Raw genomic sequence first — 20,145 nt, 5'->3', positions numbered from 1 at the left:
TCAATAAATCGTGTTTGGGAAACTAGTTATCCACATTCAAAAGAATAAAATGAGACCCTTACATTACACTATGCACAAAAATCAACTCAAAATGGGTTAATGACTTAAACCTAAGACTTAAAATTATAAAACTGCTAGCAGAAAACATAGGGGAAAATCTTCATTACATTGGTCTTAGCAATGATTCATAGATATGACACAGAAAGCAAAGGTATTCAAAACAAAAATAAACAATTGGGACTACATCAAACTAAAAAGCTTCTGTAGAGTAAAAGAATCACCAGAGTGAAAGGGCTACCTAGAGGTTGGGAGAAAATATTTGCAAACCATATGTCTCATAAAAAGTCAATCTCCAAAATATATAAGAAGCTCCTACACCTCAGGAGCAAATGAAATGAAATGAAATGAAATGAAATGAAATGAAATGAAATGAAATGAAATGAAATAATAAAATAACCTGATGAAAAAAATGGGAAAAGGACTTAAATAGATATTTTTCCAAAGAAAACATTCAGATGACCAACAGATACGTGAAAAGATACTATCACTAATCATCAGGGAAATGAAATCAAAACCACACTGAAATATCACCTTGCAACTGTCAGGATGGCAATTTTGGAGGAAAAAAAAGAGATAACTATTGGTGAGGTTGTGGAGAAATTGAAATCCTTGCACACTATTGGCGTGAATGCAAAATGGTGAACTGTTATGAAATATAATATGGCAGTTCTTCAAAAAATTAAAACTAGAATAAAAACATATTAAACATATTAAAACATATAGTCTGGCAATTCTACTTCTGGGTATACACTCCCCCCACCAAAAAAAAGAACCAGAATGTTGAAGAGGTAATTGTACTCCCATGTTCATTACAATGTTATTTACAATAATCAATATGTAGAAACAAGTAAAATGTTCATTGACAGATGAATGAAGAAAATGTGGTATATACATACAATGGAATACTATTCAATTTTCAAGAAGAAGGAAATTCTGCAGTGTGCAACAATATGGATGAATCTTGTTACATTATGCTAAGTGAAATAAGTCAGTCACAGAAAGAAAATATTGGATTATTCCACTTATGTAAGATATGTGAAAATGGTCAAATTCATGTAATTGAAGAGTGGATAGTGATTGCCAAGGGTTAGTGGGGGAGTTATAAATCCAGGAATATAAAGTTTCAATTAAACAACATGAATAAGCTCTAGAGATCTGCTATACAATATTGCATCTATAGTCAACAACTACATGTAAAAAAATTAAGACAGTAGATCTTATGTTAAGTGTGCTTACCATAATAAAATAAAATAATGAAAAAGAAATTGTATAGCTTTTCTGTACTAGAATCATAGCAAATGGAACATATAGCATTGGGCTATTTTTTTGCATCAATATAAAAAGAATATTTCAATCAGTAAATGAAATAGACCCCCATTCCTGAGAGTTGTGAGGTCCTGGTCACCATGTATTTCTCAGACCATGGCTGATATACCAGGTTGCCATGATCCTGATAAGAGAATAAGTTTATTTTACAAATGAATGGAGTTTGTGTTTCTGTTTGCTAAAAATAAATAAATAAATAAATAAATAAATAAAAATGAAGAAAAGAAAAGATATATGGGAGTATGAATGTGTCTGAGCAGCATAGCAAATATAGAAATTTGAAAAGAAAAAAGATATATAAGGCAGTTGAATATATGCACACTGTTTTATTCTAGAGAGAAGAGTTAATGCTAAAATGTTTAGATGGATTCAATATAAGAAAAATTTCTATCCTAACAATTAGTTATCCAAAGATGAGCTAGAGCGTCATGTGACCTAGAGAACTTTACAACACTAGAGATTTAAGTGCAAACTGATCATCTGCTACAGTATGGCCATAGGGTGTAGTGTAGAGCAGGTATATGATAAATACTTTTTAAATGTTAAATACATGCTAGGCATGCTATATAAGGAAAGAGTGAGAGGTTGGGCTTGACCAACAATTCTAAAGTAAGTTGGGCACGGTGGTGATCAATGCTCTTTAAAAAGAACATTCTAGTGTCAAATTGTGACCCCGTGTTAAATAGATTTAAACAGATCCCTTTATTGATGGACCATACAGAGGTTTTAATATACCAAATTTTATATAAGTATATGCCTCCAAGAGGAGATATATAAAAACAATAGAACTTACTTGGGCATAAAACAACTTTTGGCGGGACAATGACTGGAACATCATTCCTTAGAATATTTTTTTGGGAAACGCTGGTGTAAATTTGCTCCATTTTGTTTTCTTCTCTTAATTCCCTTTATGTTTTCGAAGAGATGGGTGCTATTTGTCCTTGTGCTTCTACCAAATTTTGTAGTTCTAGCCATCTTTTCCTGTATAGCATGGCTGTATGTAGAAATGTATTTATCAGTTTATTGAAATATTTATCTCCTCTTTCTCAGGTCTATGACTTTTTGGTGCACTCTCATGTTTGAGGTCTAATTCACTCCTAGGAGTAAGTTACAGCATTTATGATTTTCTTTGAATACTTTTATAATAGAAAATCGTTATTCTTTAGGATCTTTTCTAAGACTCCTTGTATGGAGGAAAATTCTCTCTCGGAATGTTTAAAAACTGTATCTAAATGTATGCAGGTTATTTTTCTATTTTATTATAGGTTTGTGGTCAAAAGAAGAAGTCATTATCCTTAGATGAAATGGGTAGAGACAAATTTTGTATATTACTTTCTCCAAAGTAAAGGAGTCAGAGTGTTTCTAGGTAAGCACCATAAAAATCTCCTGTATTAACTGAAAAAAAGCACATTTCTTGAACAGTATTTTTCAAAGCTTAACCTCATGTTTTAACAACCCTAGATGACTTATGTTCCTGGCTTTCTTGTTTGTTGGTTAGCCTTCACTGTCTGAATTCAGAGAAATGAGAGATGGAAAAACCCCCAACAGGTCACCCAGTTAATGAACTAAAAGAAATTAATAGGTAAGTCTCATAATGTAGTCCCTACCATCAACTTACTTAAGGGTAATTTGGGGGTAGTTTACATTATTAAATTGGAGAAAAATGGGGCCAATTTCAATCTCAGGATGAATTTAGAGTCCACCAAAAGATTTCCATATTCTCCCTCTGCTGTGTGAATGTGTGTGTGTGTGTGTGTGTGTGTGTGTGTGTGTGTGTGTGCATATATATTCATAAACTGAGCAATTAAGCCAAACATTTCTGGCTTTTTAAAACTGAGCTGGCAGGGGAAGAGAAGATAAGAAAGAAGTAATCACAAGACTGAAAGAATCCAGTGTCGGGGAAAAGGCTTATGTCTTTATGCCCTTGCACTGACCAGTTTTAAGATGTGGGCTGTTTCATAACTTGGAGCAAGTTGCTCTCTTCAGCTAAGGGCAATTTTGGGGACAGGGACTCAGCCCACTGAAAGCCATCAGCTGCTGGCATATGAGGAAATGAGTGCCTCAGTCCTGGGGAAAGGAAAGGACCACAAAATCAATTACAGTCTACACTTGCACTGTTACATCCACATAAACACTGTTTATGTTCCAGAAGCAGCTTCTCCAGGATTCTGGTTGGACTCTTTTCCAGGAAAAAATTATAATCTAGTCACATTTTCCTGTTTTATCGAAATGTATTTCCCAGTTTTAGTATAACAATGATCTCTTCTTTCTCAGCTCTACTTCTCTTTTAGTATATTCTCATGTTTGAAATCTAGTTCCCTCCTAGAGCAAGTTAGAATACTTTTAAAAAATAGCAGGACAAACCACAGCCCCTGCTACTGCAGCTCATTGTAATGCAGAGAACCACTAATACTCATTATTTTGCTTTCAACTACCCATTCTAGATCACCTTACTGTTAGTCAACACATCTGGTGGTCTAGGTGTCTAATTTACTAAGTGAAATATATCCCCATTCCTGAGAGTTATGAGCTGGTCACCATGCCCTTCTCAGACCATGGCTGATATATCTGTCCATTTCTTATCACAATTGGGCAGAGAAACATCAAGAGGTATTCCGATGGATTACCTAGATATCAAATGCATTTTTCCCTTCTTAGATTCAGAAGCCCTACCTTCTCCTGATAAACATGTTCAATTATCTCTTTGAGAAAAGATGACTCTGTTATTTGCCAAATGTCCTCTTAGCATGAAGGATGTGACCAGTAGCATCTAGAGCTTAAATGGGACTTTTGCAAATGTCCTGTGGTGAAATTGTTCTTTTTGTATGACTCAGGATTTTCAACCCACAGGTATTAGAACTGTACGGAGGGAAAGTATAAATTCTTCATGTGGGTTACAAAATATGATAAACAGACCCCACTCCTGCTTCCTTACCTTAGTTCTCAGACCCTTCCTTACCTTAGTTCTCACTCAGCCCTCAGTCTCTAGTGGGGACATACTGAAGTATTATGCTTGATAGTTTAGGATGTATAATACATCATGGATAAAGATGCCCCTTCTTGTAGAGAAATGGAATGGGTTAATATGTTCTTTTCTGAATTAATATTAATTACCAGGAATTCTTACTCATGGAGGAGGCATGGCAGAAGATATATCTAGTGATAGTCAGAGAGGTGGCAATGTCTAGGCTCCAGAGGAGGGCCACCTAGGATGAAATAGAACCCTAGTTTGTGAATTAAAAAAAAAAGAGCCAATTTGGGCAGTTTCAGGGTTCCAAATCAAAATAAGTTCAGGATAAAATTTTCTCTCATTAGAATTATGTATTATGGCAAAGAACCGAGCCCAGATCATAAGAATTGAGGAAATGAAGGAAAGGTGACTAATGATGGGTAATCAAAGTACTTAAGAACTCAGAGGTAGAACAACAGATTTCTTGCAAATTTTCTTTACTGAAAAGGTAGAGATAGGGATTTAAATAGTGCTTAAATGTACTACTACTACTATTTAAGTATATAACTTTCACTCCATTCTAATATGGATACTTTTATGACTGCATAAAAACCCAGCTGCATGAATTCTAAACCCAGTTGAGCATAAAAGCTAAGATAATAAATTTTTCTTAACAAAAATGAATTGCTCTGGCCTACTGTTCTTACACTACATGTTTCATCAGCATAGGTAGATATTGCATGGGGGCAAATTGAGGAAGAGTGGAGTACAAGCTGGCCAGTGCTCTCAATAGCTTTTGGCTATAAGTTCTGCTGACTGCTTTCAAAGTATAAGTGGGAATCCCCAAGAGGAGTTGTCTTGCCATTTCTTAATATACAGAGGATAGTACATTACAACAATAGTAATAGTAGAATAGAAAATAACACTAACCATAGCTAACATTTATTAAACACTTACTCTATGCCAGACACTGTTTTGTGTACTTGCATATATTTCATTTATTTAATATTTACAACAACTTTAAGGTGGGTACTAGAATAATCTTATTTTACAGATAGGGAAATTGACACCCACTGAGATTAAATAACTTGCCCACAAATTTCACACTTCTAAGTGGTGAAGCTGGGAGTTCCAAAGTCCTTATTCTTAAACTCTATGCTAAAATGTAAGATTTCTTTATAGGTTGGGAGAAGAGTATTCTGCCTACGTTCAAGCACTCTTTGGTTCCCAGGATGTACTATTCCACGAAAGGCCTCACCAAGATCATGAAAGGGGAAGATAATAAGTCCTGTGACCTCTTAATTCATTTGTCTTAGCTCTGAAAAACCAAAGCATATCAAAAAGGAAATAGAACTAAGAAGGTGGATAGATAAAATTTTGACCGACTTGAAACTACATTAAAACTAGCTTCATCAGATTGGAAAGTGTGACTATATACGATGAAAGTTTGGTACAAATATATGGACCATTTGTACATAACCCTTTCTAAAAACTGGCTTATGGAATTAAATTCCATGAGATCAGTACAAGTGAATTTCTCAAGAGAATAAAATTACCTGCTCTTGGAACAGTCATTCAGTCTCTAAGCTCTCAAATTACTCAATGTAAAATGAGGAGGTTGAATTAGGTTATTGATGAACTCCTTGTCAGCTCAAAAACTATGACTATAGTGTTGTGTAATTGATAAGAGGTCTGGAGCTTAACAACCCTGGTCCCACTATTTACCAGCTGATTGATTGTCACAGATTTGGTTCCTGGGAAACAAACTCTAAGACTCAGAGATTTGTGTGCAGATGGTTTATAAGGGAGTACTTTCGGGTACAGCCTGAGAGGGGTGAAGAACATAGGCCTAGGCAGAGTGAACATTTGAGCTGTTATACAATTTTAGTAAATGGTTCAGTCAGTTCTATGAGAAAACTCTGAGGCTGAGATGACTATTCAGAGCAGTCCTGTCTGATAATGGGCTTTTAGGCAATTTACCCTCTCTTAACAAATAACTAAAGAAAACAGACAATACATATGAAATAATGATTTTCAGGACACTGGGCATCAGTTAATGAAAGATGATGGTGATCCCTAAGAGATGAAAAACAAAGTGAGTCCTGTCATTACCTCAGCTTGTTGCCTTAATAGAATTTCCAGGCTATGGCTCAGGGAGGGAGGACTGTCGCGACCGGTGCGACAAACACCGAGGTCAGGGTCCTGAGGGTAGGGGAATGCAAGAAAAGAGAAGAGAAGAGAAAGTTTGGGAACAGGAGGGTCCCCTGGGCTGATGGCCCAAGTGACGGCTTTATTGTTGCTGTACACAATCTTTTATAACCAGACTCTTATGGGTTAGGTCATTCTAAGAATAAACAGGTTTCACATAATTGCTGCCAACCAAAACATTTAGTTCTGTGTTTCTTGTGCATTTTCTAGACAGGTCACAAGACCTTGTTGATAAGATGGCTAGCAAAACACAATTCCCATGTTGTTTCTATCTGACTCGGGGTAGAAAAAGGGAGGTAGCATTACTGCCAACACCTGCAGACCACAGGCTTCAGGAATTAACTCTCTCAGCCTTGACAAGGCTTTCATATGCCCTTGAAAGTGGGGGAATGGGAGGGGGAACCACCGGGTTGGCTTGAGTCAACAGGGAACGTTGCTCGACCCGGTCTCAGCCTGGCGCTGGGGCCTGGCCTCCCACATGAGTGGGAGAGGAACCACCGGGTTGGCTTGAGTCAACGGGGAACATTGCTCGACCCAGTCTCAGCCTGGCACCAGGCCCCGGTCCCCCACAGAGGATCAAAATGAAATATGGTGGACTTGTTGAGTTGAGATGAGTTGAGAGTCCTGGGAAAATATGGTGGTTATAGTTTACATGGCAAAATACTGGAAAAGAGAGAGTTACAGAGAGAGGGATCTCCGGATATCTTGAGGACACCTCTCACATATGTAGTAGGGAGCTGATTGGCACATAAATATAAGAAAATACTCATCCAAGAGGAATAGAGGGAACAGTGGCTGGCACTAACTAAGGGCTGGGGTTATTGCCTATTCTTACCACCCAGTCATGGGACATTGGGTGCAACACTAAGAAGATCTTTTCTCAGTGTGGGGCAAGCAATTGGCCTAGACTAAATACTGAGTTTGTCTCATTTTAAAAGCAAGATTTAAGACAATGAAGCTTTTTGCAGGTGATTTAACTTATTCCCGGAACAAAGCTCAAGAATACTTATAAAAATACAGGAATATCCAGCACACACACACAAAAATAAAATTTGCAATGTCTGGCATCAAATAAAAGATTACCAGGAATTAAAGAAGTAGGAAATTATGATCCATAATAAGTAGAATAATCAACCAACCAAAACAAGTGTGGAAGTGACACAGATATTGAAATTAGCAAACAAGGACATTAAAATAGTTATCCAGGGGTATGTGGGTGGCTTAGTTGGTTGAATGTCTGACTCTTGATTTCGGCTCAGGTTATGATCCCAGGGTCTTGGGATCAATCCCCCCATTGGGCTCCACACTGGGTACATAGCCTGCTTGAGATTCTCTCTCTCTCTCTCTCTGTCCCTCTCCCCTGCTCGCACTCTCTCCCTCTCTTTAAAAAAAATTATCCTAACTGTATCTAAGATGTTTAAAATGTTGCGATATGGAAATTAAGAAAACATCCAAATCAAACTACCATAGATGAAAACTGTAATGTCTAAAATGAAAAGTGCACTGGATAGGATTAACAGTAAATTAGATATTACTGAATATAACTGAATAAACTCTAGACACATTAAAAGAAACTGTCAAAAATGAAATACACAGAGGGGAAAAAAGCTTATAAAAATTAAATTAATAACAGGGAGCCCTGGACAACTTTAAGTGCATGTCATTGCAGTCTCCAAAGGAGAAGTGGAGTGAAGGAAGGAAAATCTTTGAAGAAATAATGACTGATATTTAATTCAATTTAATTAATAAAATGTAATGCAATCTAAGAAGCTCAATAAACTTGAAGAACAAAAAAAATAAGGAAAACCACGCCAAGGTACAGCATAATCAATTTAGTCAAAACCAATGATAGAAAAACCTTAGAAGCTGCAAGACATAAGACAGTACCTATAGAAGAATAAAGATAAGAGCGACAACAGATTTATAGCAGAAACAATGCAAGCTATAAGACAGTGGAACATCTTAAAAGAATGAAAAGAAAAAAACTGACAGTGTAGAATTTGATATGCAGTGAGAACATATTTCAAATGTGAAGGCAAAATTTGAAAACTTAAAGAATCCAGCAGACCTTCACTACAAGTAATGTTAGAGAAAGTCCATCAAGCAGAAGGAAAATGAGACCAGATGGAAATCTAGATGCATACAAAAGAACGAGGAGCAATGGGAATGGAAACTACATGGGTAAATGTATGAGATATTTTTTGTATTATCTAAGCCTTTTAAAAAATAATTGGTGGGGCGCCTGGGTGGCGCAGTCGGTTGGGCGTCCGACTTCAGCCAGGTCACGATCTCGCGGTCCGTGAGTTCGAGCCCCGCGTCAGGCTCTGGGCTGATGGCTCAGAGCCTGGAGCCTGTTTCCGATTCTGTGTCTCCCTCGCTCTCTGCCCCTCCCCCGTTCATGCTCGTCTCTCTCTGTCCCCAAAATAAATAAACGTTGAAAAAAAAAATTAAAAAAAATAAAATAAAATAAAAAATAATTGGCTCTTTAAAGCAAAAATAACAAAATTGTCTTATAGGATCTATAGCATATGTAAAAGCAAAAAAATAACTAGACCATTTAGATTGTTTACATATAATGAGATTAGTGTGATAGGTTTTAGTCCATCATCTTGCCATTTGTTTTCAATTTGTCCCTTTTAGTTTTTTATTCCCCTTTCCCCCTATATTTTGCTTTATTTTGGACTCCTTGACACTGATGCAAATGAGGATGAGTCCTATCACTGCCCCAATTTTTTGGAGACTTTTCAGAACATACAACAGAAAATAGAACCCAGCAAAGCCTTATGGCCTTCCTAAATTGAGGAGACAGAGCTGGGAGTCCAGAAAGGTAGCTAGTGATCACAGAGAAGAGTACCAGAGAGGAGAGAGATGCACAGAAGAGAGAGCTCTAGAGATCTGTAGGGAATTGTACTCAAATCCTTGGCTGGGAACCATCAGCTATCAATATATCTGGTGGCCAGGGGCATATCTCAGCTTGAGTAATACACCAAGGCATTCACTACGTTTTCAGAAAGTTACCGTTCTGAGTCTCAATTTTACCATCTAATAAATACTACTCATCTTCTGGGCTATTGTAAGACCCAATGAGTTATCACATGCATAATAGCTTAGAAAATGATAAAACAGTCGTCGTTACATTTATATGATGATGGTTTAAATTATATAACGCACATTATTATGATGAATGTAACAGTTTCAAAATTGGGGGATCCCTCCCAGGCATGACTAGTCAGTCTGTGTTTATACAGCTTTCATTGAAAACCCTTTATGAACAGAACTTAGTACCAAGTCTGTAGAGAGAAAAGAAATTACAGTTTCTTACCATAACGTTAGCCAAGAAAATATACATAAAAAGAAATTTTGATCAAAACATGAATTGAATAGGGGCTCCTGGGTGGCTCAGTCGGTTAGGTGTCCAACTTTGGCTAGGTCATGATCTCACGGGTCATGAGTTTGAGCCCTGTGTCGGGTTCTGTGCTGACAGCTCAGAGCCTGGAGCCTGCTTCAAATTCTGTATCTCCCTGTCTCTCTGTCCCTTCTCAGTTTGTGCTCTCTCTCTCTCTCTCTCTCTTAAAAATAAATAAACATTAAAAATTTTTAAACGAATTGAATAATGTTATTGTACTTGACTCTTTACATATATTCCTCAAGGGCTAGACACTGGCTCGAGTGGTGTGATAGGAAGTGGGTGGATTTAATCATTACTGATTTCCTAAAGTGCTTGGGTTTTGTGCTGGATTTGGAAGGATTAGAAAGATCATCCACTAAAGACATGAAGGCAGTGGGCCTACCAAAAGGAATAGATGATAAAGGTGGGCATGAAATGGTTCTCATGGCAAAGAAGAGAAAGTTCTGAACAGGGATTGAGAAGTCCTGGGCTCTGTCTCTAACTACCAAGCGGGAGACTCTGGAGTCTCATTTTCTCATTGACAAACCAGGCTTAAGTGAGTTATAGCGTATTGTCTGGCTCCAAAATTCCATGATTGAATTGTTAAAAAATCTCTGGTGATTGTGAAAGCAAACATTTTCTTGGCCTAAGTAAAAGTCAAAGCTGTGACATCTTAAGAAATGATAACACTCAGGAAATTATGATGAGGGTGATGAGCCAAGATAGAACCTGGAATCCACACAGGAAGGATTTAGGACCGTTTAAAGTTTGGGAGCAGAGTCGCCTGTCTGGCCCAGTCAGAGGAGCATGTGACTCTTGATCTCAGGGTTGTGAGTTTGAGCCCCACACTGGGTATAGAGACTACTTAAATAAATAAAACTTAAAAAGTTTGGGAGCAGGAAAATCATATGATTATCTATAATGTTTGAAAACCCTGGAAATACTAAGAAGCAATCATTCACCAGTCCCAAGGTAGAGTTTAGACAAATTATGGCTGGGTGACTTATGCCTTCTAAGTTTCATTCTTTCTATGCAGTTATGTTTCTAATCAACACCAGAACATGATTAACAGAATCTCATATTCTGGGTTAGGTGGGCCATGATTTAAATATCTCAGCATTTTGCCGGAAGAAATCAGACTCGCAAAATGAAAGTATCCAACCAGCAGTTTATTTTGTAATAATTACACATCTTAAGTCCTTCTTGACTTTCACTATGCTTCGCTTTCATTGCTTATCAATCTGGGGGCAGGGAGGAGGGCTGCAGCCAGACAAGAACGTTTAAGAAATAAGCAGTTTGTATGTGTTTATATAGTTCAGTGATGCTACTGCAAAGGAATACAAAACCAGGCACCAGGCTCTGGAAAGAAAGAGACTTTTTCCAATCTCATTTGCCCCCTCGGCGCTGTGGGAAATAGCGATTGTAGGCAGCATTGTATCCATAAACCATGGCATAGCGTTCGCAAAGCTTGAAGTCATCACAGGCTTCCCGATTGATCTCATAGGTGGGCTTGGTCCTTTCTCTAATCCTAGAAAGTGGGGGGAAAAAAGAGGCCCCAAATGAGAACATAATAGAAATTTTTTTTAAAAAGGAAAAGGGGGAAGAAAGAATGAGAAAATATAGGAGACACACCCCAATATTAAGAGATACTTAACAGGGAGGAAAGGTGGAACAGGAGTAATTTTTTTTTTTTTTTTAATAAAAATAGAAATTTTCTTTCTGTCCTCCTTTTCCTTCTCCCTCCCTCTGCTTTCTGGGTCTTTCATAAACTAGTCTTATTGAAATTCAGTTGTTTTCTGTATACTGTTTTTAAATTCTTTGATTTAGGGGGCACAATTAGAACTAATATATACGATTAAAAAAAAAGTTTCTCATTCCATTCCGATCGTTGGGAAAAATTACCTCTTTCCATCAAGTTTTGTTACCCACCTTTCATGGGCTTTAGCTCTCCATCTCTGTTGCGGGGATATAAAAGTATTAGCATTTCTCCTGTTAGTGAAGGGATCTTAAAAGAAAAAAAAGATAATTATAGTTTTAGGGAAACAGTAGTTGAAAATATTTCCATGAATAGTCCCTGACACATATATATTTGAAAACTCATTAATTCATGCATTCCATGTAACTAGAGATCTACAAAAGTCAAGGGGAAAGATAAAGCCAATTTCATAAACTGCCTGATCAAAGGAAAGCAGTGTATGTATTTTAGAGACTTATTACATAGGCCACAGTAATTTCTGTTTGTTTATTTCCCCTTTGGGAAATCATTTTGCCGTTTTCAATTTTGGTGTTCCTATTCGGTGTGTTTTTAATTCCTGTGAGGGGAAATTCTCTCTGTCCTGAGGAGGGACGTGCTTGTAAAGCATGACTTTTGATTACTGGAAATGGACAGTGTCAATGTTATGAAAATAGTGAAAAACTGAAAACGAGAGTGTTACGTTACTTCTTCCCACACTCAGTCTTTGAAAGTCCAGATATTCAGTAACATTCAATGTAATGCTGATGACTGCGGTTTCCCAGCTGACTAGGCCTCTAATTCCTTACTCTGCCATTTGTTGTTACTCCTTGTTTTCCATCTGTGTGGTTGATGTGGTGCCAACTTAAAATTTCCAAGTGAGATTTTATGGCTCCTATTCTGTCGAATGCACTTTCAAGGCCATATTATGCTATTTCAAGCTTAAAAAAATTGCTCGTCTGGCGATTTTTACGGTCATTAGATTTTTAAACGTAGTTTTCCAAAAGAGACCCTCTTTCTCTTCCCTATATTACCTCAATGTATTATCATTTTGTCTATTTAAGACTAGGGAGAGAGATTCTTTAATACATGAGATTTAAATAAGGAAGTCAAATATTCACTTACAAATTTCATAGGATTCCATGCTTTCATGAGATTCTGGAATAAAAAAAAAATTCATTTGACTGTTATTTATCAGACATGACAATGGTCTGCATTTGGGGAAGGAAGGAGAGAAAAGAGTCAAAAAGATGTGAAGAATATATTTAGCAGTGTGGTTATTACAAATTTCAGGCATTTTGGATTTGCACGTTGTGTCTCTAGCTCTGTCCTTGGTGTAATTATCTCTACACTTCAGATCTGCTGATGTTGAAGGAGCTAGTCGTCACGGCCTTGACTGAAATTTCTCAAGGGCTATGAGGTCCTCAGGCTAGTGAAATACGATAATTTCGATGTTGCACACAAATCTCCAGAGAGGCATCTTCTCTGATTAATTTGGGACCTGGCTAAGAGCAGGGTTGAGAAAGGGACACAAGGGTCCAGAAAATAGCCAACGTCCTCCAGGCAGACTGGGGAGATGGTCAGTTGGGCTTTACCAAGACAGGTTTTTAAGAGGTTCCTAAAGCCTCTTAAGGACCTGTGTTAACTTGGCAGCCACAAAACCACTGGCTCCAGAGGACAACTCACACTGGGCGTGATGCCAGTTCAGAGAAAGAACTGAGACGATGCCAAGGCAAACGTTTTCTTCTTTCCACTGCTCTCCCATGAGCTGCAGGTAAATTTGGCAATAAGAGGTTTATATTCGTAAGCAAGTGGTTTTATGTAAAAAATTAAAAAGGAGATGAAAATACCAAATCCTCTGATACAGAAACCATGTGAATAATTTCAAGAGTGAGAAGAAATACAGATGGTTATTAGTATGATTTAGGTTTAAGAACATCTAAGATATCCAGATAACTGGAGCGTAAGACTGATCAAAAATAATCTTGCTTTGGATTTTCTTTCATGAGCTTTGATCAGACACAGATAAAATTAACAACATAGAGAAACCAGGTGAAATTTATCTTTGGACAATAGAAATTATACCGTCTATTTTTCTCTGAGGTTCTTTAAATGTAAAACTTCGTTTTTAGATCAATTCACTGAAGAAATGTAGTAAGTTTAGGAGATTGTCTTGTCCCTGCAGAGAGAGCTATACTTAACACTTCATGTGAAAACTGATTTTCTTAAAGGTGAGTGATTTAACTAATACCTTTAACCAACAGTTCCCAACGTAGAAGTAAACATCCCTAAACATGAGAACTCAGGGGCTGGGAATTTCATATCTTCTTTCTGAAACAGTGAAGTGTCTAGGTGAATAGTGACTTACCAGAGACAGGACATGCCTGTCAAGTTGCATACGAAAGTCTGGATATTTAGTATGTAAAAAAAAACACTTGATGGAATGAATCAGTGTCCACAGGGCTTGGGAAATGTTAAGTTAACGATACTTTAAGATTATATCAGAGAAAGGGGGAAGAAGAGGAGGAGGGGGAGGAAAAAATGGAAGTAAACTGAAATCAGAGACAGGAAAGAAACACCAGAAGCATGGCAGAAGAAAGGTTTCTCACCATAGCACAGAACTGCCACTGCCAAGGCAGCCAGAATGGAGAGAAGGAGCAGGCTCTTCATGGTGTCTCTGTGGTCCTGTGGGTTGGTCTCACTGGCTTGCGCAGCAGCAGAGGGGAGAGAGGCTCCTGCAGGCTGTCCGTGAAAGGCTGTGGAGTTTTTATAAGAACTAGAGCAGCTGAAATGGGAGGAACCAGTGGGAGGGGGCCAGAGAAGGTGGAGACTGGTTGGCCCTAAACTAACACTGGGACTTTTCCCAAATATTCATTCCTTCCAGATATTATCTACTCTGGGTGGGCAGTTTTCCCTCACTCCTGGACCTGACTGTGCTGTAGTAGCAGGATGCTGCCCTGAGACAGAAGTTGTGGCCACCCTATATTTGGGGCCAGATCTGGGCAAAGTTCCACAGAGAAGGGAGTTGCCACAAACACGTGTTTGCCTTTCTGATTCCTTCTCTGATCTACTCTCCTGGCCCTGAGTGCAGTCTGGTTTGAAGACAGAGCTGCAGTGTTCTGCTCACTCCCCTGATGGATGGACGAGAGGTTCTGAGGGCAAAGGACTCCACTTCATAAACTGGTTCTCATACAGACTTACTTTCCCAGGAAGGTTGGGCTGTCAATTCTGGATCACTTGGCATGTGTCCGGTGATACGCAACTTTTTTCATTCTTCCAAGCCCTCAGCACAGCAGAGATGCCCAGTGATGCCATGGGTTCTGTTTCCTCCCTTGGCCCCATCGTTAACTTGCCCATCCAGTTTTGTGACTTGAGTCCTAACCTGTGCCCTGAGGCTCTCTTAGGCTGGATATCACTGATCTAAAGTGCAGTGAGGATAAAAGGGTACTCATCTCTTATTTTCTGAAGGCAGTGTCTTGATAATGAACTAATCCAATACTCTTCGTGAGTGATAGGTGAGAGGCTGGTTACTGTGCTAGGTGCTCTGGGGGATCTAGAGACAAAAAAGACACGTCCCTAAGGAGGTAAATAATAGCTTCTTGTATATTCGCTTTGCTCTTTAGCTGTCATGTATCCTCAAACATAGATTCTCACAAACTCACACTTCCACTATACCTTCAGTAGCAGAAATGCTGTTTCTTTTCTTTTTTTATAGGAGACAGACTGTAATTTGGTGTCTCTGGTTATCCTGGAGGCAGAGCTTTTTTTTTCTTCTTCTTCTTGGAAATTTAGAAAACTCTTCTATCAAGATGTGTCTCTGCTGCCTGGTACCCGAGTCCTCTTGGCAGACAGGTAGACTTGAGTCACAGAGCAGCAGATTGTAGATGAGCTGAAGCTGCAGGAACTCTGACTCGGGCTCGAACAGCAAAAGGGTTGGGAATGAGAGCGGGTGGTATAGTTTTCAATAATAGTTTCTTTCAAGGAGCAGTGATGGACAGTTAGGTGGAGCCTCATTCTTTTAGTCTTATTGGAACGGATTTCCTTCCCAACCTCCCCCCGCTGAAGAGCTTTTAGGATTCCCTGTTAAAGGAAATAGTTCAGAACCCTTATAATCTGAAGGATTCATGAGTTGTGAAGGACCAATAAAATTCAGGCTTTCCCTCCAGATTTATTCCTATTAAGAGGCATATTCTTTGTGATAAAATCTTAAAGAAGACTTCAAAAGGAGACGTCTTATCCCTGTATGCTTATCCCTGGTAAAGTAAACCCATCATGATTTCTGGTCACAAGATTGGTGGTTGTTTCCCTCTTTAAATTACAAACTTGCAGGGAGCCTGGGTGGCTCAGTTGGTTAAGCACTCTTGGTTTTGGCTCAGGTCATGATCTCATGGCTCATGAGTTTGAGCCCTGTATCGGGCTCTGTGTGACAGTGCAGAGACTGCTTGGGATTCTTCTCTCTCCCTCTCTCTCTCTCCCCCCCTCCCCCCCCCCCACTTGTGTGCTCTCTCTGTGTCTCTCTCTCTCTCAAAATAAATACATAAACTTAAAAAAAAAGGTTGAAATCACAAACTTGCTCTCAGGGTTGGCTTCAGTGCCCTTTTTACAAGAGAAATCATCCAAATTGTTATATTTGCAAAAGCTAGTTTACTACATTGCATTTACTTCATTTACTGCATTGCTTGTTTGGGGAAAACAAACTAGCCGTGGCCTATTCATGTAGCATTTTATATGTACTCAACTCAGTTACTAACTCCCAATTTACCTGATATGAAGCAAGTTTAGTTCCAATGTTGCTTCTCTAAAATGAGTAGGACACTCCACCTCCTCTCCACCCTATCTTCAGAATTAAAGAGAATTCTCTCTTTTCCAGCTACAAACACGTGCTTTGTTTTTTTTTCAATATATAAAGTTTATTGTCAAACTGGTTTCCATACAACACCCAGTGCTCATCCCCAAAGGTGCCCTCCTCATACCCATCACCCCCCCCTCCCCTCCCTCCCCCCCCCCATCAACCCTCAGTTTGCTCTCAGTTTTTAAGAGTCTCTTATGCTTTGGCTCTCTTCCACTCTAACCTTTTTTTTTTTTTCCTTCCCCTCCCCCATGGGTTTCTGTTAAGTTTCTCAGGATCCACATAAGGGTGAAACCATAGGGTTTCTGTCTTTCTCTGTATGGCTTATTTCACTTAGCATAACACTCTCCAGTTCCATCCATGTTGCTACAAAGGGCCATATTTCATTCTTTCTCATTGCCACACAGTACTCCATTGTGTATATAAACCACAATTTCTTTATCCATTCATCAGTTGATGGACATTTAGGTTCTTTCCATAATTTGGCTATTGTTGAGAGTGCTGCTATGAACATTGGGGTACAAGTGCCCCTATGCATCAGTACTCCTGTATCCCTTGGCTAAATTCCTAGCAGTGCTATTGCTGGGTCATAGGGTAGGTCTATTTTTAATTTTTTGAGGAACCTCCACACTGCTTTCCAGAGTGGCTGCACCAATTTGCATTCCCACCACCAGTGCAAGAGGGTTCCCGTTTCTCCACATCCTCTCCAGCATCTATAGTCTCCTGATTTGTTCATTTTGGCCACTCTGACTGGCGTGAGGTGATATCTGAGTGTGGTTTTGATTTGTATTTCCCTGATGAGGAGCGACGTTGAGCATCTTTTCATGTGCCTGTTGGCCATCCAGATGTCTTCTTTAGAGAAGTGTCTATTCATGTTTTCTGCCCATTTCTTCACTGGGTTATTTGTTTTTTGGGTGTGGAGTTTGGTGAGCTCTTTAAGATTTTGGATACTAGCCCTTTGTCCGATATGTCATTTGCAAATATCTTTTCCCATTCTGTTGGTTGCCTTTTAGTTTTGTTGGTTGTTTCCTTTGCTGTGCAGAAGCTTTTTATCTTCATAAGGTCCCAGTAGTTCATTTTTGCTTTTAATTCCCTTGCCTTTGGGGATGTGTCAAGTAAGAAATTGCTATGGCTGAGATCAGAGAGGTCTTTTCCTGCTTTCTCCTCTAGGGTTTTGATGGTTTCCTGTCTCACATTCAGGTCCTTTATCTATTTTGAGTTTATTTTTGTGAATGGTGTGAGAAAGTGGTCTAGTTTCAATCTTCTGCATGTTGCTGTCCAGTACCATTTGTTAAAGAGACTGTCTTGTTTCCATTGGATGTTCTTTCCTGCTTTGTCAAAGATTAGTTGGCCATACGTTTGTGGGTCTAGTTCTGGGGTTTCTATTCTATTCCATTGGTCTATGTGTCTGTTTTTGTGCCAATACCATGCTGTCTTGATGATGACAGCTTTGTAGTAGAGGCTAAAGTCTGGGATTGTGATGCCTCCTGCTTTGCTGTTCTTCTTCAAAATTACTTTGGCTATTCGGGGCCTTTTGTGGTTCCATATGAATTTTAGGGTTGCTTGTTCTAGTTTCGAGAAGAATGCTGGTGCAATTTTGATTGGGATTGCATTGAATGTGTAGATAGCTTTGGGTAGTATTGACATTTTGACAATATTTATTCTTCCAATCCATGAGCACGGAATGCTTTTCCATTTCTTTATATCTTCTTCAATTTCCTTCATAAACTTTCTATAGTTTTCAGCATACAGATCTTTTACATCTTTGGTTAGATTTATTCCTAGGTATTTTATGCTTCTTGGTGCACTTGTACAAACACGTGCTTTGTAATGCACATTAGCTTGGTCTTTTCTGGCCAGATTCCAACTGTGCTCTGTCAGCCTTCTGACATCACAATTATTTATTTTTACACCTCTGAATCCAAATGTGAAAATCTTACACTTCTCTTTCCAATTTAAGCTTCACCCCTTCCCCACAAGTTTTTTTCATCACTGCTTCCACTGGATTTCTAAATTTGTAAGCATTTTTCCTTATCTTCTTGCTCTTTGCAAGGCTAACACTTTCTGTTGGAAAAGGTCTCTCACCAGTCACTCATCTTCCCTGTCTACTGTTTTCCATTTACTTATGGGTTCTCCTATGCTAAGTACCATTTTTATATAATTTGTAAAAATTAATAGCATGTGCGAGAATTCAGAGCCCTTCTTTTTTCTCTTCTCCCATTCCACTCCCTGTCTCAAAGATAATTTTGTATGTGCCAACTCCAGTTATGTGTTTTTATGAAGAGGATTGGGCTAACTCAATGGAGAACTCAATGGGGGCTTTGTATTGGAAAGGGTCAAGATTGATTCATTGGAAAGAAGAGAGGGAGAGAAAAAATGGAGGTAGAAAAAAGTGGAAGGAGAGAAATAAGAAGAGCCTTGTAGGAGAGTTTTAGATAGAGGCTGAGTCACAGAGAGAAGAGCTTTGAGGCAGCTGTAAGATGTGAGACATTACAAGTGAGACATCAGAGGGGTGCCTGGGTGGCTCAGTCTGTTGAGCATCCGGCTTCAGCTCGGGTCATGATCTCATGGTCTGTGAGTTCGAGCCCTGCATTGGGCTCTGTGCTGACAGCTCAGAGCCGGGAGCCTGCTTCGGATTCTGTGTCTCCCTCTCTCTCTGCCCCTCCCCTGCTCATACTCTGTCTGTCTCAAAAATAAATAAAAACATTAAAAAAAATTAAAAGTGAGACATCGGGAAGGACAAACAAGAGCTGCTTTGGTTATGAATAAGATTGTTTGAGATTTTAAAAGATTGAGAATTACCAGAAAATGTTAAAATTGGGTTTCTTAAAAATGTTTATTTATTTTGAGAGAGAGAGCATGAGTGCAAGCAGGGGGAGGGGCAGAGAGAGGGAGGGAGAGAATCCCAAGCAGACTCTGTGCTGAGAGCCCTGACTTGGGGCTCCATCTGATGAGAACTGTGAGATCATGACCTGAGCTGAAATCAAGAGCCGAAATCCTAACTGACTGAGCCACCCAGGCACCCCTTAAAATAGTTTTTAATGAACGTTGGTTGCTAGCTTGTATTTTCTTCATTGAAATATCTTGTAAAGACTAGACTACATGAAGCTCCAGCTTGTATCTGGATTTTAGATAATTATGAAAGACGTTTTTCTATTAGTGCGGAGCCTGCTTGGGATTCTCTCTCTCTGCCTCTTCCCCCAACCCACTCAAAATGAATAAAATAAACTAAAAAAAAAAAAGGCTTTAAAAGTTGCCAGCTCTTTTTAAAATTAATAGCTAATATTCTTGTTATTATGCTTACTAAATTTCTGTTAAATCATTTGCTGTTGTTTAAAACTAGTATTCTATCTTCCTTCAAACTATTTCTCACAACTTGTGACTGTGCTCTCAAGTTCCTGTGTACTACGATTTGATGAGCAAAGCCATCATCCTCTCCCTTCCCTTCATGTCTTGACAGATGTTGACTACACAAGTACTTTGTTTCCACCTCCTTCATAGAGACATCGGCTCATTCCCCCTTACATCCCAGCTCACCAGTCCTACCTGCAAGGCTCCTCTTCATGTGAGGCACCAAATCTCCTTCAACTCCTACAGATTATTTGGGTCCATTGCTTGCTGTTGTAAACTTC

General features: G+C 38.8%; 3 protein-coding genes across 3 annotated transcripts in view; 2 read left to right on the top strand and 1 right to left on the bottom strand.

Moving 5' to 3' along the window:
- The window catches only part of PDE6H (phosphodiesterase 6H), a 179,171-nt gene that overhangs the window by 62,302 nt on the left and 96,724 nt on the right, over positions 1–20,145 (top strand). The window lies entirely within an intron of this gene.
- The window catches only part of CUNH12orf60 (chromosome unknown C12orf60 homolog), a 129,551-nt gene that overhangs the window by 62,323 nt on the left and 47,083 nt on the right, over positions 1–20,145 (top strand). The gene's annotated exons all lie outside the window — the stretch shown is intronic.
- MGP (matrix Gla protein) lies at positions 11,081–14,427 on the bottom strand. The gene is made up of 4 exons (XM_040488839.1): positions 14,274–14,427; positions 12,790–12,822; positions 11,862–11,937; positions 11,081–11,460 (listed from the first exon to the last, which is right to left on the bottom strand). Exons 1-4 carry the CDS (start codon positions 14,332–14,334, stop codon positions 11,319–11,321), a joined length of 312 nt encoding a protein of 103 aa, XP_040344773.1. The 5' UTR covers positions 14,335–14,427; the 3' UTR covers positions 11,081–11,318.

This window comes from Herpailurus yagouaroundi, unplaced genomic scaffold (assembly GCF_014898765.1).
Source record: "Herpailurus yagouaroundi ecotype Mexico unplaced genomic scaffold, PumYag 166, whole genome shotgun sequence".
NCBI classification, from domain to species: Eukaryota; Metazoa; Chordata; class Mammalia; order Carnivora; family Felidae; genus Herpailurus; species Herpailurus yagouaroundi.
This window is presented reverse-complemented; position numbering and strand designations above follow the sequence as displayed.

Bases quoted from the DNA above. Each gene is read 5' to 3' on its own strand.
- MGP (XM_040488839.1), bottom strand. From the start codon at position 14,334: ATGAAGAGCCTGCTCCTTCTCTCCATTCTGGCTGCCTTGGCAGTGGCA. The intron at 12,823-14,273 runs GTGAGAAACCTT...TTTTTATTCCAG, and splicing joins AGTGGCAGTTCTGTGCTATG to AATCTCATGAAAGCATGGAA. The intron at 11,938-12,789 runs GTAAGTGAATAT...TTTTCTTTTAAG, and splicing joins CATGGAATCCTATGAAATTT to ATCCCTTCACTAACAGGAGA.